The sequence below is a fragment of the Rhagoletis zephyria genome, unplaced genomic scaffold (genome assembly GCF_001687245.7).
Source record: "Rhagoletis zephyria isolate East Lansing unplaced genomic scaffold, Rhagoletis_zephyria_1.1 Rzeph_scaffold_01990, whole genome shotgun sequence".
NCBI classification, from domain to species: domain Eukaryota; kingdom Metazoa; phylum Arthropoda; class Insecta; order Diptera; family Tephritidae; genus Rhagoletis; species Rhagoletis zephyria.
The window spans coordinates 35,429-59,924 of NW_016159074.1; the positions used below are offsets into that span (position 1 = coordinate 35,429).

Below are 24,496 nucleotides of genomic sequence, written 5' to 3' on the forward strand. Positions count from 1 at the left end.
AACTTTAAACACAATTTTTTAGAGCAAATTTTAAACATTGCATGTGTAAACTGTTTAATTGTGAGCACTAAGTGCTTAGAACTCAACAAAAAAAATTGAGATCTGTTCTACGCCACACATATGGTATGTAAAAGTAAACAAGGAGTGTTTAATTTAATTAGCACGGTGTGTAAATTTGCATACATTACGAGAGGAAACTGGTTACCTCTCTTAATATGCGTTAATTTAAACAAAATAGTTTTAGGGTGTAGAGTGTGGTTTTCGTAAGTCGAGAGCGAACTATACTTCTGAACTGCCTACTCGGTCCAAAGTAGCACTCGTTGCTTGTTGCTGCGTAGGATTTCGATGCTGACATTATCGGTGTTAATGCTGGTTTATAAGTAAACTGCTGGTTTCTCGAAATTATAACTGTCAAAAGTGACGTGGGTAAGGCGCGAATGCGCTGACTGCTTGTTTGATGACAGGAGATACTTCGACTTGTTGTCGTTTACCACCAGATCCATTCGCTTTGCCTCGTTATCCAACTTGGAAGCCAGAACATACTTCGCGGATTTTGTTACCGATGATGTCGATGTCATTGCCATACGTTAGAAATTGCACTCTCTTGTGACAAATTGTTCCTGAGCGGTTCAGCTCTGCAGCTCTTACTATCTTCTCCAGCATCAGATTAAAGAAATCAGTAGAGAGTGAGCCGCCCTATCTGAAACCCCGTTTGGTAGCAACGTCATTTCACACAAACGTATACGTTTCGCGAGATTATGAGATTCAGGCAACTTTTCTTCGTGCTGTAGAAAGCGGATTTGAAGTCGGCAAACATGTGTGTGAGTGTCGATCCTTTCCGAACGGTTTTTTCCAAAATTTGGCTTATGGTGAATACCGGGCCTACGGAATATTTACCAGCCCTGCAGCCAGACCGATAGAGCCTAATCAGTTCTGTAGCTTCATCCACTGCGTCCTACTAGTCCCCGGCGACCACACAGGCGCTGCAGAGTTCAGAACTGGCCGGCTAATTGCCTTGTACGTTGCCAACAAAGTTTCTTTGTCTTTGCCTCAGTTGCTGCCGGCTAGCTACTTCAGCAACTTGTTGCGGCTTTGCACTCTCTTGACAATTGCGGTTGTATGCGCCGAGAAGGAGAGCAGACTGTCGAAGGTTGCTCCGAGGATTTTCGGGTTATTCACCGTCGGAATTGGTTCGTCATTGACGTGAATACCCAGCTGCAGTCTGAGCACCTTCGTGCAGGTGATAAAAAGGGTTGCCGAGGGTTTTGTAGGGGAGAGGGTTAAGATCCTTGCAGTGAAGAAGCGAAAAAGCTTGGAGAGATAACCGTTTACTTTCGAGCATAAGTCATCATCCTGTGGGACCCCCTGTTTAATTCTTCTCGGATTGCTGGTTAGTCTCTAAAAGTGACTGACGAATGTCGACCACTCAGATAATTCGCCGACCATCGTTTAGAGTCCCTGTGGGAGAGAGGAAGCCTCATGTCTTCTAATAGCGTGGAGTGACTGATAGTGTCACACGCCTTTCAGGATATATTTAGTAACGTGACATCAGTCAAGTGCAACACCTGCGTTGGCTGCTGTCGCTTTAGGGCATGTTCAGGTCTACGCAACACGCGAGATTGGACGAGCGACTTCGAGGGCCCGTGCTGCGCTGCTCGATCGCAAGTCGCAAGTCCCAAGCACGACGCCGCCCACTACCACCACAGGGCGGCACCTTCCGCAGAGCTCCATCTGCCTCGGGAGACCAGAACAACAATAGCCCAACTTCGCTCTGGCTACTGCAGCAGGCTAAACCCCTATCTGAGTAGGCTAAATGCGGATGTGCCGAACGAATATCCGGCATGCGGAGAGACCCCTCACGACTCGAAACATCTCTTCGCATGCCCGGAATACACAACCCTAACGGCGCCGTCCCTGTGGACCGACCCCATAGAGGCTGCACGCGTCTTGGGGCTGCCGTTAGTGGAACTCGACGACAACGACTGAGATATCTCAGCCGATCTGGGCGGGGTTGTTGTAGCCGCTACAACAACAACAACAACAACCTTCCACATAACAAAAAATCTCCCTAGACACACGAAGCTCTTACAATTTAACTGTAAACGGACAACAGAGTAAGATCGAGGAGATAACCGTCTTTATGGGCGGCATGGAATATTAAAGGCTGCGGCTCAAGAGACGAGGTTGTACCGCGCAGTATGGTCTCATCGAAGCAGACATCAACCCCAGGGATTACAATGTCAGGGTATTGCTATCCGGCAGACGATGTCGAGCTCGCAATATTTAACGTTTATATACCCCTGACACCAGCTGCCCGGCAGGATATCCCCCTGAAATAGATGCGCTCCTCAGATAGCCGATTCGAGCAGATAGACGATTCGCCAGCTCGCCAGACATAACAAGTATAAGCCCTGGTCTGATAAGCGACTTCTGGACCGGACAGCATATTGACAGGCCTTGAGTGGCATTTACAGGGAATCGGTCTCAAGTTACGTAGGCTCCAGACCTGTGAATGCCGTTCTGGGCACACATTCACCTGATGTGGACGAGACAGAGCTTCGTATACCTTGGGAGACTCAGACCACAATAGCCCAACTTCGCTCTGGCTACTGCAACAGGTTGAACTCGTACCTGAGCAGACTGGATGCAGAGAAGCTCAATGAGTACCCCACGACCCGAAACACCTCTTCGCATGTCCACTAAAACCCACTCAACTAACGCCTCTGTCCCTATGGACGGACCCTATAAAGGCTGCGCGTTTCTTGGGTCTCCCGTTAGTTGAGCTTGACGACACCGATTGAGGGACTAGCCTATCTGGGCGAGGTTGTTGTAGCCGATACAACAACAACAACTATGAAATTTTTTACCCCCATTAATGCTTTGAAAACTGAAGTATTTAGATATGAAACTTAGCTTCTACTACCTGGCTCTGAATGCTACTAGATGAGCGTAGTAAGCTGGTGCTGGTATTGAAACGGACCGAGTACATCTCACATAGGTGTGACACAGTTGATATGTTAAACATTGGAGCTCATCAGAATCAAAGTGATTGTCATCCCATAAAACGTGGTAATGGGAAGGCCGGCTTGTACCCTATGTAGATAAATTAGATTAATAAACGTTAAACTGTAATGATTTGAAAAAGTTTACTTGTATTCCTTGATGACTGCAAAGGTAAAAGTCAAACTCGGTTGGATGAGTAATACCAACATCGACTGTGGTGCCAGCTGGTATGTTGCCAGATTTTCCGCTCTGTTCTTTTTTCTCAGCACAGAATAGACGAGTATGATGCCTTTTTTGTACAACAATGAATGTTATACCTGGTCGGTATTCTGCCTCCAGTTTTATGCATGCCTCACGTATAGCCGTGAGCTCATGTTGCAACACGTGCGGGAACTGGCCTTCTGAGACTCCGTCACGATATAAAATGATACGATGAGGCTTGTATCCACCAGTAGATTTGTAGAACATAATCAATAATTCACGGACCATGCTACTTAGCTCCTGTATAATTTCTTGACGGTGCTGTTGCACACGAACAGTGGCCGCATAGCGTGATGGGTGAGCATCCATGGATCCAACAACTGCTGCAATCGAAGGTTTTTTATTATCACCGGCTGGGGGATGAGTGACGTCTGCTCCTAGGAAAATAACGGGTTCGTTGAAGACCTTCGGACGGATTGAAGGTACCAATATGGAATTAATGCCACCTAACTTCACGTTAATTTTCAAACACAGATTTGACAAGGTTTGTGGGGATGTCTTATTAACATTTTTTGCCTGTACGCATTGTGTGGCCATACCCAACACGGTGTCACCAACACGCTTTACTTCAGCTAAAATCATTAAGAAAGCAAATCAGTTATTAAAATTAAGAATATCAGGAGGAGCAAGCTGTACTGATTTCAATTATCGATTCTACATACCATAAACAGGTGTTTTTCCAGGTAGCACAACGACGACCAATTGAAGGGCATTGAATGAATTCTTCAAGTATCTAAACATAGGCTCGACCTGATCTGGACCAGTCGCATATTTGCAAAAGCATGGTTGTCCAATAATGGGCATACCGGCATCGTTTGAAATCTTCTGCAGCTGCTGTGTAAAATTCCTCAAAGCATCTTCGCGCACAGTTCTTTGGGGTGCAAAACAAGCGATTGCCCATACCCGAATTTCCACTCCAGTAAAGAATTGCTTACCACGCATATCCCAGACACCTTGATTTGGGGAAGCCAAACTCACCTTATTTTGGGGTGGGAAAAGTTGCTATTTAAGAGAAAAAACAAAATAGATGATATTACTTACATACAAATGTATGTATATTTTTCTAATTCAATAATAGACGAAAACCTGTAAAAAAAATGCAGATTTTTCATACTAGATGTACTAGTCTACACATTACTTGACAATTTTTTATATTTTCATTAAGTAACCTGAAAAAATTCTATTTATTTTTCAACTTTCGCCAACGTTTATTGCAAAAACTTCAATCACCTTATATTAATTCGCCTTGACGTGTAGTGTTTCGGGATTTATATTTTACCTCATAATTTAATCGTTTTCATTCTATTCTATAATTTATCTTATATATATCGATTGGTCTAAGTTAACAGTTAATGTATAACTGGCTATTGCGTCCAGGTTCATTAAATCCTACAGACGAAGCAACGCGAGTAAAAAGATCACCAACTCACGATAGTAAATGAATAAGTGGTCCACGCTTTCTGCATAACGATTAAGAAGAAGATTGGCCAGATAACTCAACCATGCAGATGTCTGAAGACCGTAGCAGTGATGAGACACGGGCCACCTAATCAGCCTTCGCAAACCGGTTAATAGTATAGTAAGACAAATGAAAGATAGGTGGTAAGATAGTTCGAAAGACTTGTTATTCTAATAAAAAACCTTAGAAAAAACGCTTCTCATTCACCAGGGTTCAGATTTGTCTCATTTTAGCCCCTCGCTCCCTCGTTAGTTTGCTCTGAGCTTGCGCTGCTCACGAGCAACAGGCGAGGCTGTTTGCAAACGAGTACTCGTTAAGTACTAGCACGTGCGCCAGGGATGAAAAATTTAAATTTCAAATTGTACCTAATATCATAAAATAAATGTACCTAAATGAGACAGATTGTACCTAAAAAAAAGTTACATCACTCATTTGTAGTTTTTTTATAAATTTTATTTAAAACATGAATACAAAGGATGGATGTACTTTAAACATGATTCGGTTTTTTTTTTTAACTGAGCCTATATCCATAGATTATACTTGTAGTTTAATGGGAATCGGAGAAGCGTTGTTTTTGTCTAATTATGACTACTGAGAAATATTGCCGAAAAAGACAAAAAACACACTTTGCGAAGTATCTTTCTTTATCCAGCAACAACACGAAAAGTCTGCTAATTTATAATAATAATAATAGATGGGCGCTTACACATATGTTAGTGTTTGGCCGAGCTTTTCCTCCGATTTGTGGCGTGCGCCTTGATGTTGTCACACAAAGCGGAGGGACCTACAGTTTTACGCCGACTCCGAACGGCGATTATATTTTTATGAGAAGAGCAGAAATACACTCGGAGGTTTGCCATTGCCTGCCGAGGGACGACCGCTGTTAAGAAAAAACCTTTTTTCTATATTTTTGCGATATTTATTGGACCAGGGTTTGAACCCTGGTGCTGCGGAGTGGAAGCACGCACTGCTTACCACTACACCACAGCGGCCGACATGCTAATTTATGCGATTCCTTTTAATAGGTGCAACAAGTCTAGAGAAAATAATCTAATTGCCGTAAGTAACTTCGAAAGCATTTTAAATATATTTCCAGAAATCAAAAAGCGAATATGGGTCAATAATAATAATTGTACCTAAAATCTACTGACTGTACCTAATGTACCTTTAAGTCATCAAACGTCGGAAAAAGGTACAACTGTACCTACTTTTTCATCCCTGACGTGCGCTAAGCTTCCAGCGAGCGAGTATGCAAACGAGTGCAGCGCAAGAGTAGAGCGGCAAGCAAACGAGGGCCTCATTAGCTCTGCCCTGCGTCGTTGCGAGCGAAGCACTCATTTGCAGCAGCAGACGAGCGAGGCAAATGAGGCAAGCAGATTAGACAGGCAAACGGATTGTTTGATGAGATAAAAATTGCGTCAACTAAGAATTTCGAGTAAAGGATTGTATGTACACATGTAGATATGTATATACATTAGACTGGATCATACCCGAACAAAAAAAAATCGGTACTGTGTTTCCAATGGAATTATAAAATCTATTATATTTTAAGAGGCNAGAATTTCGAGTAAAGGATTGTATGTACACATGTAGATATGTATATACATTAGACTGGATCATACCCGAACAAAAAAAAATCGGTACTGTGTTTCCAATGGAATTATAAAATCTATTATATTTTAAGAGGCCCACCAAAATAATTCGGAAAAATATTAAGATTTACGTGAGCTGGACCGATTTGAAAATACCTCCAAAAATGGAGTTTTTTATAAATAAAAATAGTTTCTTAAAGATTTCTTTTTAAATTAAGCTTAAAAAATTTGCAAAAAAATATTAAAAAAAAATATATAAAAAATTTTGAACGGAATCGCAATTATCATATTTGTAAGAAAAACTTGAATAACTGAACCTAAACTCCTTCCGATTTAGGCTTGTGAGGTGTCATTGGAAAGCTTTTTCTCACCCTTTTTATTTCTTTGCTAATAAACTCATTCAAACGATGAAAGAGAAAGGTGGGATGAACGAACGTCATTCAAAAGTTGAATGAAGATGTGTTGGTACCTGAAAAAAATAAATAAATAAAAATTGGGACACGAATGACGTTTTTGGACAGAAATGAAAACAGTGGGAAAATACCTTTCTACTGAGATCCCATAAGTCTAAATCAGAATAGTTTTGGCTCAGTTATTTAAGATTTTCGTAACTCAATCTTTGAAAAAAGTAAAAAAAACAGCATCAAAAATCCCATTGCTACGATTCCGTTGAAATGATTTTTGAATATTTTTATGCAGAGTTTTTAAGCTTGATCTTAAGAAACTATTTTTATTCATAAAAAAAACTCCATTTTTGGAGGTATTTTCAAATCGGTCCAGTTGACCTAAATCTTAATATTTTTCCGAAATATTTTGGTGGACGTCTTAAAATATAATAAATTTTGTAACCCCGGTGGAAAAACCGCAGCTTTTTTGGTGATGCAGTCTAATATACATACATATTAGGGTGCCAATCGAAAATGCTTTTTTGAAATTTCAAGACCCTATCCCCCAATTTTATTCGTTTTTATGAGAAATATTACTTATGGAGGCTAAGCACAATGTGTATACCAAATTTGGTTGAGATCGGTCTAGTAGTTTTTGAGATACGCATATATCATATACAGTATCGGTCATATCTATAGCACGCCATTTCAAAGAGATATTGTGTGCCACATATGCTTATTTATTTATTTTTAAGAATTTTCAATACAGTTCTTTCTCTAATAAACCCCATATAAACCCAAGTTTAACAATTTGTAGAAAACTTCAAAAAATGGCAACAAATTTTCACCAAAGTTTCAAACTTTTTTCTCGGAAGTGTTAGAATTTTTTTGAGTACAGTTTTTCAGCCACTGCAATTTTAGTCTGATAATGTTCAAATTTCAAGTGGCTACGAATTACCGTTAATTTTTTAGAATTTTTTTTTGTCGCATTGGCTTTCATATAATGAATAAACTCAATTTATTTGTATATGGAAGAAAACCGCAACACCTTTGGCGGAAAAAATTCTAAAAAATCAACGGTAACTTTTAGCCACTTGAAACTGGCACATTATGAGACTAAAATTGATTGGGCTATAAAACTGTGTATTCAGAAAAATTCAAACACTTCCGAGAAAAAAGTTTGAAATTTAGGTGAAAATTTGTTGCACATTTTTGTAGTTTTCTACAAATTTTTAAACTTGGGTTTATATGGGTTTTGTTAGAGAAAGAACTGTATTTTAATTGAAAATTCTTAAAAATAAATAAAAAACATAAGTGGCACACAATATCACTTTGAAATGGCGTGCTATAGATATGGCCGATACTGTACGTGGGCGGTGCCACCCCCATTTTCCTAAAATTTCTTGAAAAAACACTTTTTAGCTAAAGAGCGATTGTATAAATAAATTTTTGATAAATATTAATGAATTGCTTACCCACACTGCTCAAAAAATCTAAAATTCCGGTACATACACACATATAAATTCAAGGCCGTATTTAAGAAAAGTCGTCTAAATTCGACAATTTTTATACGATTGCAGTAAATGAGATATCAGTTCATTTAAAAATAGATTTAATTTTAGATAGTACTCCATATATGTATATATGTAGAAATTATGGATGTTCAATTTTAAAAAATTAAGAGAAATATGGGTATTTTTTTAATTTATCCGTTAAAAAATCTCAACAAGCCTAGTCCGACAACAGATTATTATATACCATTTTAAAGGCCTATATATCCTCTTCTCAGATCATATTGGATCTTTGAAATCGAACCGAAAATAGTCATTCAAAAACTCAAATCTACAAAATCCAATTTCTGACCTAAATCGACAGGTCGCGACCTATAAATGACCTTTAAAAAATTTATAAAAAAGCTTATAAAATTAGGGGGTAGTCTTGAAATTTGAAAAAAAGCATTTTCGATTGGCACCCTAATACATATATACACATATATTTGCATTTATTTATATATATATTCTCATGCACAGAAGAATATATGCGTGCTATTTGACCAGTTCTATCTAGGTACATACATCCGCACGTTAAAAGTATGCCTCTATAATGAAGCTTGGCAGAGAATGCTTTGGCCACTAAATTAACATATTAACGAAAAATAAAATAATATTTCATATCAATAACAGTGTTGCCGCTTTGTAATTTTTAACCAAAATCGGTAATTTTTTTGTTTAGTTGGTAATTTGGTAATTTATTTTTCAATTTGGTAACTTTTTCGANTATATATTCTCATGCACAGAAGAATATATGCGTGCTATTTGACCAGTTCTATCTAGGTACATACATCCGCACGTTAAAAGTATGCCTCTATAATGAAGCTTGGCAGAGAATGCTTTGGCCACTAAATTAACATATAAAATAATATTTCATATCAATAACAGTGTTGCCGCTTTGTAATTTTTAACCAAAATCGGTAATTTTTTTGTTTAGTTGGTAATTTGGTAATTTATTTTTCAATTTGGTAACTTTTTCGATTCGGTCCTACATGTAACATAGGCGAATACAGGATCTGATTCCACATTAGGAAGTGGCTCGTAAGCGATTACTTTTATAGAAATATCAGGAAATCCTGAAAGATTCGGAAGGCGAAAAGTTGTTCCAGCGTTCCATGGTTCTGAATGGTGTGATCTCTAACAAACTGTATGAAAGTGGCTATTGCTACGTCTACCGTGAATTTGGCAACTTCTTCTGTTGATTTTGGTAATAAATAAAAAAAATTGTGCCAACAAAATGATATTTCTTGCCCTCACTTCATTAAAAGGTAAAAACATTTCAAATAATTTTACAAAATTTACAAATTTTGCTATGTGGACGTTGAAATTCAACGCCAACGCAACGCCAAAGTTGTATGTGAACCGGCCTATATTCTTTGCTTACGCAAATTTTCCATGTCTACACATACATTTTACATTACATTTTCCATGTCTACATACACATATACATACATATGTATATATGTACTTGAACAACAGGCCACAAATAAATTTTTCACCAAAAATTATATTTCATTAAGGTATACAGCATAACTGCTACACGCACCAATTTATGTTAAAAAGTGCTTAGTTTTTTTTTGTTTCTGCGGCACAAAGGATTACATACGTACATATTTAAATACATATGTATGTTATGTAAGTAAATAAATTTTATTTGTTGATTTAAATGCTGCCGTAATATAATATTCAAATATTTATATGCATATGTACATACTAGGAATGTTTCGAATGTCATAGTTTTCACATTCGCGAATGCGAATGCGAATGTGAATTTTCGTAATGCGAATATTAGGAATAACATTAAAAAATCTATAATGAACTTAAGTCATCGTTTTTTATTATTTAAAAATTTTGTAAATTATTAGAACATTGATCGAGTGCTTTAATCTAGTAGTCAAAGTTCAAAAGGGGCATATTATATTCCAAAAAAGTAATTTTGCTGCCTTTTCTCCCATGAGGCGATTTCTTAGAGTCGGCAACCACTACTCGACGATATGCTTGACAGTGTTCTGGTGCGGTTAATGAATACATTCCCGAAGAACAGTATTTAAGCTGGCAGAAGAGGTGAGACTCCCTCCCAAGATAGAGACCTTAGGTTATTTAAAAAATGTGGAGTGTGGGTCCGAGCTGGAGATGCACGTCTTCGTGGATGCCAGTAAAAATGCTTATTCGGCTGGGGGTTATATTCGCCACAGTAACAAGGGAATCGTCGACAGCGCGCTCGTGGGTAGTAAAGCAAAGGTGGCGCCATTGAAAATGTTATCAATCCCGCGACCTGAGTAGCAGGCTGCGATTTTAGGCGTTCGATTAGTTGCAGGTGTACTTAATTCACATTGCACATCCATCGTCAGACATTTTGGACCGAATCTCGTACCATTTTAGCTTGGATTCGTTCTGATCATCCTCGTTACTCTCAGTTCATTGCGTTCCGAGTGAGCGAATTGTTAGAGCTTACGGAGGTGAAGATTGGCGATGTCTGCCTTCGCTGGGCAATGTTGCGGACGACGCCACCAAATGGTACACATCGCCGGAGATATCTACCGATAGTCGATGGTTCAGAGGACCGCGCTTATTGCGACGGGGGCGAATACACTGGCCAAACGACATTGACAAAACTAAAACCACCTACGAAGAGCTTAGATCTCGATATGTAGGTTACCACGGCGCTGCCCTACCACATAACCTATCAATACACGAACGTTTCTCTCGATGGCCCCGCCTTCTGCGTGTAACGGCAAAAGTATTCGTATCTGGAGGCTCTACCGCAGATCAAGTCCTTCGCTTCGTCGACTAATTGATCAAGATGAGCTTAAGCGCCCCGAAATGCATTTGTGGAGAGGCTCAGTCGGACGTATTTGGGGATGAAATCGCTATACTTTGAAAGGGAAAACCAGTAAGCCGAACGAGCTCTATATATAAGCTTTCACAGTACCTGGATGGGGTATCCGTCCTACGACTCAGTGGCAGGGTCAGCCTGGTAGGGCATCTGGATCCAGATATATTGCCTAGAAACCATAACATAACTCGCCTGATTATTCTGGAGTATTCAAGTATCTCCACGGCAGCGCAGAGACAGTAGTAAATGAATTACGGCAAAACTTCTACATACCTCGACTACGAAGTATGTGAACTTCGCAATGCAAAACCCGACCTCCAAAAATGAGCTGCCTACCCCCGGCACGAATAACAGCATTCGTTCGTCCGTTCACATACGTGGGGGTAGGTTACTTCGGTCCCCTACTAGTGGTGGTACGTAGGAGTACTAGAAGAGGTATGGAGTGCTCTTCACATGCCTCACGACGAGAGCCGTCCACCTAGAAATAGCTTATTTGCTATTCGTGCATTCTCACCGTTCGAAGTTTTATGGCCCGACGAGGAGTACCGTGCGAGTTCTGGAGCGACAACACAACTAATTTTAAAGCAACGTAGCGAGAACTCACTGCTGCCTTCAAATAAATAGACAAGGAAAAGCTGCAGAGTACCTTTACGAATTCGTCTATGCAGTGGAAGTGTTCATCCCACCTGCCTCACCGCATATGGGCGGTGCCTGGGAGCGCCTCGTGCGCTCAGTGGAGGACATCCTATCGAAGGTATTGCTAGCATCACGTCCTTCCCACGAATTGCTCCGCGGCGCTTTAATGGAGGTTGAATCCACTGCGGAGACGAAGCACTCACTCCAAATCCATTTTCTCCTGGGTAGTTAAATTTAGGAAGCGCTGGTTGCGCGAATATCTGCCGGTGATAACGCGCCGCAATAAGGGGATCGAGGCCGTAAAACCGATAGAGTCCGCAGACATCGTGTATATAGTGGAACCCAATGGACCCAGAAACTCTTGGCCGAAGGGTCGAGTCATTTCAATAAGGGGGGCTTTGATAAACAAGTAAGAAGCGCCGTGGTAAAGACTAGCACTGGCATATATGAGAGACCAGCCACGCGACTTGCCGTTATTTCAATGGTTGCTCCGCAGGAACGGGTAAATCCGGAGTATATGCCGGGGGAAGTGTTGACAAAAATACGGCAACACCGCAGTTGTTTGATTGAAAATTGTTTGAGGACGTTTCCCGTTTTTTACATTGGGTTTGATTTTCACCGCCAAATGAGATAGACTTTTTCCACTTGCTTAAAAATTATTTGAATCGAAATTTTGTAAAGTAAATCAGGATAGATCCTTCTAAATACTAAAGTAAGTACATAGTGAATATATGTAATTCAAGTTAAACTCAAGGAATAAAATGAATCCGCAGGTATTTCAAACGTTACACAACAATGCATGCGTTTTGAGACTATGGGCGTGGGATATGAATTCAACACCACCTATTCATGAAAATCCAATTCGTCTGATGGAACAACCTCATGTCCATAAGTTTATTAGAAATTATTAAAAAATTAAAAAAAAAACCTGGTTCTTCAATAGCATGCCATTGTTTTCCCACCAATACGAAAATCTCAATCTATGAATTTACTTTAAAAACAATGTTATTTCATGAGCAAATCTACATTAAAAAATCAATATCCCAGATTCATTATTAGCCAGTCTTTCGACTCTTAAAACTTTCCGCTTTCTGGAATGAAAACCCATGTTCTCCGCTAGTGTTTTTTTTTACTAATATTTTTTTTTTTAATTTTTCATCCCTTTCCACTTAATCTGCCGACATGAGGTAAAAGCCATCAGACGAATTGGATTTTCATTAATACGTGGCTTTTAATACGTGTACGGAGTTGATCCGGAATAACGCTGCCGTCTGTTTATGCTTTAAGGTGGTCAAGATTGTCCTAAAGCTAACTTAGCTAGTTATTAACAGTTGTACTTTTTAGATGATTTGCATAGTGAACATCAGCAATTTAGAGATTTAAAATTATACCAAAGTATTCCTTGTTTAATTCTCTATTAAAAGCATTTAAAAAAAATGGGGCGATTTTCAAGAACTATTTTTAAATTAATTTTTTTTATGACGAGATGCTTTTTTTTGTGAGTCAGAAATTTTTTGTAATTTGTTTTCGAAAACTTATGATCAGCTATATTTAGCAAAGGAGTAAACCAAAGTAAAAAATTTAGACTTTAATGTAGATTTCGCCAGAATAACTATATGGATTTAAAAAATTGTGGAACAAATATTGTTAGCGAAGCGATATTCTTCTAGTCACGAGTAGTTCCTCCGATAGTCTTTTCTCAAATCTCTAATAATACTTAAATAAGGCTTCCTTGCCTTATTTGACTTAAAACTATCCACATTAAAACATGTAAAAACTGCATGCACAGTCGATTCCACTTACTTGGCCAGTCATACTTGAAACTCTTCCACCATATTGTAGTTTAGGGGGTGGTAGCACACGCCCTCGTACTTCCATCATAGAGTTGGAAATGGTCAAACCGAATTCTTGAACGTATGAGTCGTTGTTGAAATCAGCGCGTTTAACCAAATTATTGATTTCACGCTCACGATCAGGCGCCGAACGAGCCGTTGCTTTGATCATCGTCGATGTCTGCATATCCGTCAATTTTTTTATACAACGTTGACCGGCGACGATATTACATACTTCCAAAGGCAAGTAAGTGTGCTTATGCTCTTGTCCTACTTGAAGACATGGCAAATGGGGGTAACGCAACTTCATTCGGTATTTATCCAAGAAATACTTGGCCACAGTACACTCAACCGTTTGACCATTTTCGAGTTGAAGCGGAAATCTACAGTAGTATTTTACAAAAATTAATTTAAGAGGTGGGTAATGTATCTATGTTCAGTACCTCGCCAAACCATTAAGAACAAAGACAAGTTTTTATATACATAGTTAGTTCTACATTTAATACAAAATAATCTAAAAAAATATTTATGTAAGAACACTTTTTGAGGAATGCTTATTCGGAAGCATCTGTGTTGGGGTTTTGATATGAATACTAATATGTCTTGTCAGTCCTCAATAGATTAATTACAGTTCCAAGGGCATATGTTCATAATGAATTTGTTGAGGAAGGAAAGAGAACGCTGGGATGCTGTGGGAAGGTAATGAATTTATGTCAATAAACTCGAGTTTTTTTGCCAGAGTTCATTCAACTCTGCTGAGCCACACGGACATGGTTGTTTATTTACACGGGACTAAAGTTTCAAGAAAACGTCATACATACAATTCTTTCTTGGAAACTGTTTAACGAAACTTAATCTGTCTTATTCTGAGTTTCGCCTAAAAAAAAAAAATCACCCGAAAATTTGTCATCCGCCCATAGTAAAAAATAATGGTAAAATGACAAATGAATCTTAAGTCCTAAATTAATGGTAAAGTGTCAAATAAATCTTAAGTTTTAAACTAATGGTAAAGTGTCGCCTATTGGTTCTCAGGTATCAGTGTCTGACTCGTGGATTTGCTCAAGCCACATACGCTGGCGGTTTGCTTCTACCACCCCATCATACGGCATCTGCGTAATCTGACAGTTTTCTATATCGCGCAAAACATAACGGTCATTGGGTAATTTCTTATGTATCAAGTAAGGACCACGAAACTTTGGAATAAGTTTTTTGTTAGTGCCAATGGTGGTGTCAACATTTTTCATAACTACAAAGTCTCCCTCCCTATAATCTTCCGCGGGTAAGCTATGTTTAGAGGAAATATTTTTAGTTCAGCAGCAGTAACATCGGTGGCAGCAGTGGCATCAGTAGCAGCAGAGGTAACGGTGGCAGCAGTGGTAGTAGTAGCAGATGTATGGGCACCAAGATTAGAATTTTTAAGTTTACCCACAGTTGTATTACTAGCAACTCCCATCACATTATCGCAGAGTGATCGAAGTTGTGCAATTGTTGCTGTTTTGGGAAATTCAATTCCCGCTTCTGTTAATACCTGCATGAGGTTTTCCCTCATGTTGGGTTTATCCGTCATTTCCGCAAAAGAAATTCCAAAATTTATTTATTTTCCGATTCGCTGTACAGTTTTTTGGGTAACCGCCACTTCTGATGGGCTGTAACGTCACGGATGGCTTTACAATTCGAAGATTCAATATTCTGGCCACTCCCAGGTGAATGGCAGTCAAAAGCTTTCCACTTCTGCGAACGGAACCATGCTCCATTCCGCTATCTTTGATTTAAGTTTTTTTGATTTATTTATTGCGATTTGCAAGCTTATTTTGCATTTTTTGTAAAAATTGTTAGATACAAATATGTAGGGAATTTAATTTCCCACATTTGTTTTACAGAAGGTTTTTTTTTAAATATAATTTTTTATTGTAAAAATTAGCAAAAACTGCGAAAAAATTTACATTGCCACGGTTTTCGCCATTTTTGGACAATTTCTGTTGAAAATACATATCATACTGAAATTCCAAGGTTGTAGAGAATTTCATTTTCCACAACTTTTGTACGTACATTTTTTTTTGTACTATGCTTAGATCACGGCCGGGAACGCGATAAACATAGCGATGCATGGGATGCGCCATAAAACTCATTTCCAAGATGGTGGAATGTTACCAAATGAAATTTAGGGGCGACTGTGGATCCATGATCCACGTGTCAAATAGAAGTAAACTGCATAAAAAATCGCTGTTACAAATTTTTTTTTAATTTTCCTGCCAAACTTATCTAATCGCTATGGTTGGCACTTCCCCGGCCGTTATCTAAGCGTCGTAAAAAAAAGTAGGTATAAAAGTTGTGAAGAATGAAATTCTCTACAACTTTGGAATTTCGATACGCTATGTATTTTCAACAGAAGTTGTCAAAAAATGGCGAAACCGTGACAATGTAAATTTCTTTCGCAGTTTTTGCTAATTTTTTACAACAAAAATTGCTATTTTTAAAAAACCTTCTCTATAACTTTACAGTGACTTTATTTTGACTATGACTACGTGCTAATACTTTTATCCTATTTTAAGCTAATTTTAAAAGTTAAATCAAATCAAGTTACGGAACTTCATATTCTTCTTAAACGGCATCTTTATACCTATAAATTATTTTTTAATTTTTAGTTCTTATATTAATAAAAGCGTGTTTTTGTTTTTTTTTAACTATACTTTTTTTATTTAACAGTTTTATTTTTTTACACACCTTTCCTTTTTCTTATTTTAATACAGAAAATTTCAAGCAAAAAAACAAAAGCGACTTCAATTCTCATATAAAAATTTACGAGTACCGGATCGGATCTAAACCAGATTAGTAAGGGACCACCTGTCAGACACTACCTTTCCGATGCAAAAATTATCGCAATGGGTAGACGTGGTCCAAAGTTATGCGGTAACTTACATAAAAAAAAATATTCCGACGAATTAATAACCTCCTCTTCTTTTGAAGAAGTCGGTTAAAAAGCACTAACCTTGAAGCTAGCATTATTGAACGAATATTCTTTTGCAATAAGTGTTGTTGACGCTTCCGGTATAAAGACATGAAATATGTGCATTCTCGGAATATATTACTAGAGCTCACACTTTAAGGCAAAACTGTGTGCGTTTGAGCGAAAGTGCGAAAATGTGAAATATTCTACAGTTTTTTACAGCAAACATATGGCAACGGTTCACACTTTTATAAGTAGCATTTTCTTTTCGACAAAAAATGTTGCCTTTTCATTACCCTCTTCTTAGTTTTTGTGCGTAGAGGGCACTGAGAAGCCAATATTTTTCGGTAGCAATGAAAACGCCATTAGTTTCGCACAAACGCATAGATGAAACACTGACTGAAAAGTAAAGAGCCAGAAAACTGTGCTGTGCTGTGCTGTTCGCTCACCACTTCAGCAGTTAAAGCGACAGCACAAACGAAGCGCAATGAATATTTGAAACCGCGCTGTGGCTGAACTGTTTGAAATTTCGCATCCAAAGCAACAAAACAGTTCACGTTTTTGTGCAAAAAACTAGCGCTACTTTTTGCCTTTCGCATCAAAGAGTGAATTCTAGTATTGTGGCTTTGCGAATCTATCTTGAAGCTTTTGCTTGACTTTATTGTAGTCACTCTTGGACGCAAACAGCACCTTCTTTTTCTCTAAATTATTCTTAACCCATTGGTTGATGGCCTCGGCGGTTGTAATGTCGGGAGTTGAACATCTGCTCTAGCTGCTAATCGCTTAAAATTTCCTCCAATCCCATTGCAAGCAGATTTTTCATGTGAACTTGCAACAAAGTTCAATTCTGCCATTTTCTTGAAGGCTTTTTCGTGATTTCAGACCTTTAGCAAAATTAATATGATTTATTCATATTGTTTTTGTATTTTTACCAGGGTTGAAAACCACTCCAAAAATCGGGGCGGTTCGGTTCAATTTTGTATGCCATAGGATACAAATATTGTAAAAATATGGCAAATCTGTAACATAAAAATAAAAGGCTATGTTACTAAGATCAAACCCAAATATCCATATATATAGTGGTGGAGGGGCACGACATTTTAGCAAGTTTTCGCTACTTTTCTTTTGTTTATTTAATGTTCATTTGTTTTTAACCATATGAATCCAAGTTTCAAACTTTGTGCAAAAGTTATGGAAATTCTGCAGTTTCATCTAAAATGCAAACCTTTTAATAAAAATGTCTAGGAAAAATTTTTCAAGTTTTAAGTTGATCAATGGCAATTTTTCACGGATTTTCAACCATACAAAGTATGAGGGAATTTTTTTTATGGTAGAAAATGCGTAATATAAAAAGAAATATTTAAAATTAACGCGATCAAGGCGAAATTAGAAAAATGTTCATAAACGTTTTTAAGGTTTGGACAAGTCGTGCGAGTAGACAAAAACAGCATACTCAGAATTTCGAATTGACACTCAAAATCTTGGCTTAATGTTGAACCCTCATTTCCGGTAGGTTGGAGCTTACACTAGGCCTTAACTTCATGTGTAGAAGTATACCTATGGTCAAAATAATAGGAGTGCGACATTTAATTATTTTTCTTTTGTTGGTTTAATGTTAATAAATAACCATGTGTATTACAAAACGTGAAAAAATGCTATACCCCTATTTTCATTTGAACCGCACCGAAACATTTTTTTTAGTGATTTTCGGTTCGGTTTTGGAATTTCAAAATAAAAACGGTTCGGTTCGGAGTCCGAAAAAAGTGACAGTTCGATTCAAAACCCAGTACGGTTCAAAACTGGTTTTCAGCATTGATTTTTACACACCTTTCCTTTTTCAAAAATATGCAGTTTCATAAAATTTCAATGTCTATTTATCATATTGCTCGAGTGTTAGACGATCTGGAGTCCGTACGCCTTCGGACCCCATTTTGGCCATTTGGGTACTTAAAGTTAACATTAGAGACAATGTTTTTATGTACAAAAAAAGTTTATAAATGTCAAACTAAAAAAAAAAATAAAAAAAAAAATGTCGAATTATACATGTTAAGTGCTATGCGTAGGGTAACCGCTTACACGCAAAGCCCGTTTAACAGATTCTTATGTGACAACTCTCATGAAAAGCTATGTAAGTATACATAACTGGGCTATCAGACTGTATTTCTTATATGAAAAAGGTCGGAGGGGCCGTGAAGCTGTAGGTCCCTCCAAATTGGAGGAGAAGATCGGCCAAACACTTAGCAAAAGTGTAAAACAGGGATCACACGATTTGCACATTTGTACATTTTGGCAGTCGCAGAGTGGTGTTGTTTTGAAATAATGAGTTCAGCTCAATAACAACTTTGCAAACAACACCACTCTGTAACTGTGAAAATGTTCAAATCGTGTGATCTCTGCTAAAGCGCCAAAATATTTTTATACATATACATATATTCTCTGCATAAATCACTACCGCTTATCAGAATTGCAGCGACACCCTCATTGGTCCAGTTGAAAGTGAATTTCTTCGTCCATTTGATATTTTTTGGATATCTATGCAGTAATTCTGCGCAAAGCTACAAATATTATAAGTGAATATGCTAGCACTATTTTAATAAACATCGACGATTTTCTTAACTCTTACAAAATATTCGCTACTCTTGGTAGAAAATATTTATTTTTTAACGATTACTAACAGTTTTGTCGCAAAACTTTATATATATATGCTTGGTTTCTAATGGATTGGCGGGGACTGCACATTTATATGTGTGTAACTTAATATGCAAACAATGTTTATAAACAACTTACGATTGCATTTGTGCTGGTCTACGTGTAACATTGCATACACGGTATTTGCGACGCATGGCTCCACAATGGGTGATTTCAATCTTCAAACCTTTGATTTCCTTAGTAAATTTGACACGTTGTGAATCGGTGAGCGGCTTTCTTTGCTCGTTGATATCTCGTATATCGAGCACTTCACACATAAAATCAATAACTGGCTGTGCTTTGTAAAAAGCCGTGGCCGAAACTGAATGTGGCAAAAAATTTGGGAGAAAAGTGAAGCTTTGGGTTAAAATAAATAAAACGAAATACACACCATCAATGTTTAGCATCATTTTCCATTGCGAAGGACGCACACTCTGGTGGAAACCAAACCATACCTCACGACCTCCACCCAAGGGATGGTAATAACCATCGGGAGAGCTGAAGAAACTGCGACCAACGGGTGTGTACGTCATGCTAGGTAAGTGTCGCATAACTACATCTAATGCAAGTATTGCATCGTACGGTATCTGGCGTGTACGTCCCTCTAATGCCTCCTCTAAATTGAAAAGTGATACTTGAGCCATCCATTTAATCGTTACACGGAATATGCGATCCTTTCCTTCCCCTGGAAGCGTCACCTCCAATTCCAGACGATCGTTGCCTATGGGAAGCGGGTCACGTGTATACAGATTATTGCGGCCGTCAAATACTGGCTTCAAAACACCGAATATCTTGCTGTATGCATGCACCATGGTCTCGATGATTTCCCGATTTACTTTTCGCGGACACTTGTCCGGCTGAATGTTAATATCGTAATGATGCACATAGCCGCGTGGCATAGACACCTGAAAATGGTTGGCGCGCAAAACAATCGGTCTACCTTCCCGTCCCAAATTCGGCCGACGCGGGCACGTAAATACTGGCAGTTCAGGTTGCGTGGTGGGCGAAGTGGCCGCTGCCGCTCCCAAAGGCGAGGCGACTGCGGCCGCTTGTGTAGCGTGACCTGCCGCGCCAGCGCCACCCACAGTTGCGCCTCCAACGGGCACATTTTGAGCGCTCGGACTGGTCACGGCGGTGGGATTCACTGATGAACCGGTAGCTGGTGGTGCTGCAAAGAGAGCAACAAATATGTGCTTAAAAAGAGTAAATTATTTGCAAAAGAATATGTATGAGTATTAGCCATGGTGAAATAATAATGTGTTGTCACTTAGGGTGGTTGTTGTAATTTTTGCAATTTCGGCATACCAGCGTTACAGTAATGCCTACTCTATTCATTCCAATTTCATTTCTAGGCAAAATGGAACAAAAAATGGAGCAGACAATTTTGGGAAAAAGTATGCGTCGGTATCACTTACTACGTTTATACGCACGTATTATTTGCAAATAACAATTTGCAAAATGGCAAACTTTGCGGTATAAACGCTGAGTTAATTTTTTATTTGCAAATGACTAAATCACGCAAATAAGTATTGATTAGTGGTACTATTTGCAAATAAGCGCAAGACGCCGCCATTCTTATGGTGCATTTACATGGTATGAAGCCATGATTCAATAATACAAGGTTATGTAATTTGTGACAGCTAAAATTTGACACTCCTTTATCTAGATTTGTATTTTGGAAGTAGGAGAAAGGGAAAGAATGTTATCGCCTTTTGCGAAAACGGTAGTAGAAAGGTACTACAAAAAGTACGCAAAGTATACAATTAGAAGTAAAATATGTAGTATTAATTCTATGCGAATTTAAAATATATTTGGTGTTTTAATGGAAATACTAAACAACACATAAAAACATGCATTTTTGATTTCAGTTATTCGTCATTTCCTGGAAGAAATCTAGAATACCGACCCTTCAGCTATGCAAAAACGAAAAATGCAGATCAATAGAACTTTTTATGCTCATGTCAACCATGCCAAAATTATTTGGCGCAAGTGAAAAATTAAGACGTTCTCTAGAAGCTTAAAGTTCAGTCTTTAGATTTTTTTAATATTAATATCTTATGAACTATGTAACCGATTAAAAATCTAATGACGTCACCATGAAGATAATTAATTTTTCTTTCAGCTGATGTACATAATTTATAGCTTTTTTTATTTTTAATACAAAACAACTAAAAAACGAAAAAAATGTTATTTTTTCATGAAATAACCTTTTTTGAAAAATCTGCATAATTAATGGTAAAGAAATTTATATTATTTAGAAAGTACAAGTTATTACTATTAATTCGATATTACATATTTTGTCATGATCTGCAAAAAAACAAAGCAAATAAACCTCTTATATCTTCTTTATTTTTTACCTGCGCCAAATAAATTTGGTATCGTTGAAATCAGCATAAAAAGTTCTATCAATCGGCATTTTTGGTTATTTTATAGCTAAACGGTCGCCATTCTACACTTGTTCTAGAAAATTGCGCAAACGAAGGTGATGCCAACGAATATTTAGTATGAAGAATTTTTGGTTTTACTACTAATATCACTACAAACTGTAGAGTAAGCAACATTCTGCACAAGTAAAGGAGGCGATTTTATGTGTGGAAGCGAGAAGACTGTTTTATTACAAAACCTTTCTATTATTGAATCATGGTATGAAGCCATATGAACTGTTGATACGCTAAAATAGAGGGACTACATGTTCCAATGAGGAATTCAAAAATATCTAGTAGGATGCATATAATACATTTTTTCATATGAAAAATTATGGGGAGATACTGTAAACATACTGTTGTGAAACTGTTAAGCATATGAAATTATAGCAAGTTGGATTTTCATACATCTTCCCATAAAAAGTTTAACAGATGCAGAGATACCAAGGAAGTTTTTTACAATTTTGATGCCTTTTTAATATAAAAACCCACCGAAAAGGAGAAAAGCGGCAACTCCCCCATTCACATACACGTCAAAAGTATGACTTTTAAAAATTAAAAACAATAAACAAACAAATTCAAAACAAAGAAATTCTTTGTACTAGAACTTTTTTAATAGAAGCCACTCACGTTTAGTGGACAATAAAAATACAAAGAACTATGATAACCAACTTAAAACAAGACATTACAGAACATTTAATGAGCTTTATATCACATTAAAGTAAAAATAAGCCTATATTTTCCATGCTGGCAAAGAATGAAAATGTGTATTTTTTGTTATTTATACAAAGACTTGCCAAATATACATATAAGTCAAAATTATAGAAGGCATGTATACTTCTCCCTTTCATTTTTTCATATAGTTTTTGCTTCTTTCTGGCTTTTACAAAATGCAGGGATTCCGCTTTTATTTCGGTACAATATGATCGTAATGTATTTTCAATTCAAAATCAAAGAATGTTTCCTTCAAACCGCATTACTATTTTTCTAACGTTTCCCTTTGTTTAGCGCTGTAACCGCTTAAGTTATATCTTTTAATTTATACAAGAGAACTATTTTCAATGAGCATTTTTTCATTTGCTCCTGAATTTCGGGTACATTTTCTTATAGTACCGCTCATTCTTTTTTATATTACATATATACACTCCAAAGTTCGGGATAGTATTTTGAATATACCAGCAATATATGTAAAAGTAGTGACGGCTGCTGTAGAGCATTACGCAGAGCCTGTCTTCAGGCCCAGTATTTTCTAATAGTGGTTGCCCCTCTGTTGGTAATAGTAAACCTCCGAGTGTATTCTGTCATGGAAACAGCTTCTCATTAAAATGCAATCGCCGTTCGGAGTCGGCGTAAAACTGTCCTTTACTTTGTGTGATAAAATCACGCACGCCGCAAATCGGAGGAGAAGCTAGGCCAAACACTAACATTGTTTAAGCGCCAATATGTATATCGTCCTTTAAAGTACAAAAACGCGTATATGCAGAACCAAAATCTCGAAACTGAAATTTGTGCCAAAAAAGATATTTGGTCACCGGAAGCTCCTGACATCAAGCCCTTGGCCATTTATAATAAAATATCGATACTTAGACATAAGGAGAAGAGATAATTAAGTTTAAAAGAGAGAACCGTTTTTAATTAGGACTCTCTCCTATAAAATTTAGGCAACCACACATACGAGGTTTTGCATTTCCTTGATGCGCGGTTTTGTACTTTAAACGACGGTATGCTGAGAAACGGAAGAAAACGGCATCCCTATGATTTCAACTTATGCCAAGCGTTTCGTAAACAAGCAATTCTGAACAAAAAACTGTTTTTCCATAAAGATGTTTAAATGGAAGCATTACAAATATGGAAAAATAGCTATCCACAAGGCTTTATTGGCAGTAGGTCCTTTTTAAAGCACATTTAACAAAAAAATAAGCTTATAGTTTCGAAGCTAGCACAAAATAAAATTTTTTTATTTGTTGTTTACAAAAAAAAATGTTGCCAAGTATATAAGTCAAAATTGTTAAATATATATCGCTTTAATTCATTTCTTCGTAGAGTTGTGCTTCTTTTATAGGAAAATTCATACGGCTTATGAACAGCTTCATACCATGTAAATGCACCATTAGGTTTATTTTCTTCTTCGAGGGTCATCTTTTGCCTTTTTGTTTCAAATTCACTGGAAAATTTGAGCGATAATTTCCAATAATTGTGATTCTGTAACTGAATTTTTTGGTAAAATATATACTGTATATATCCAACTGATTATTGGAGCAGTGCCTTGGATGGCTACGCACTTTGGTCTAAAAATTTAAACGCATAATTATTTGATAGTATAACGGGTATAATTCAGAAATGTAATTTTAAAATGTCGGCCGCTGTGGTGTGGTGGTAAGCAGTGCGCGCTTTCACTCATCAGCAAACCCTGGTCAAAGCAACATCCCAAAAAATATAGAAAAAGGTTTTTTCTTAACAGCGGTCGTCCCTCGGCAGGTAATGGCAAACCTCCGAGTGAATTTCTGCCATGAAAAACAGCTTCTCATTAGAATACAATCGCCGTTCGGAGTCGGCGTAAAACTGTAGGTCCCTCCGCTTTGTGTGACAACATCAAGGTACACGCCACAAGTCGGAGGAGAAGCTCGGCCAAACACTAACATATGTATGTGTAAGCGCCAATCTATTATTATTATTATTAATTTTAAAATGTTAACGAAAATAAAGGTCGTAATAAAATTTCCTTTAAGGTTAAGATATTTAAAAACTAAGTACGCATATGGGCAAATCTAAAAAACAGGTAACCTTTGTGTTATTTAGCTTTATTTTCACTGTTGTAAACTAAATCCAGCTGGTTGCTTTTGGATATAATTCATTGACGTATACTTGAAGCCTCAAAAAAAA

General features: G+C 37.6%; 1 protein-coding gene across 1 annotated transcript in view; it reads right to left on the reverse strand.

The window, feature by feature from the left end:
- The window catches only part of AGO1 (protein argonaute-1), a 56,269-nt gene that overhangs the window by 23,198 nt on the left and 8,575 nt on the right, over positions 1–24,496 (reverse strand). Inside the window, exons 2-7 of the mRNA XM_017619903.1 lie at positions 19,582–20,358; positions 19,290–19,512; positions 13,527–13,938; positions 3,927–4,266; positions 3,151–3,836; positions 2,924–3,093 (exon numbers count right to left, since the gene is read on the reverse strand). Of these exons, the coding sequence (XP_017475392.1) occupies positions 2,924–3,093; positions 3,151–3,836; positions 3,927–4,266; positions 13,527–13,938; positions 19,290–19,512; positions 19,582–20,358 (2,608 nt within the window). The remainder of the gene's footprint in view (positions 1–2,923; positions 3,094–3,150; positions 3,837–3,926; positions 4,267–13,526; positions 13,939–19,289; positions 19,513–19,581; positions 20,359–24,496) is intronic.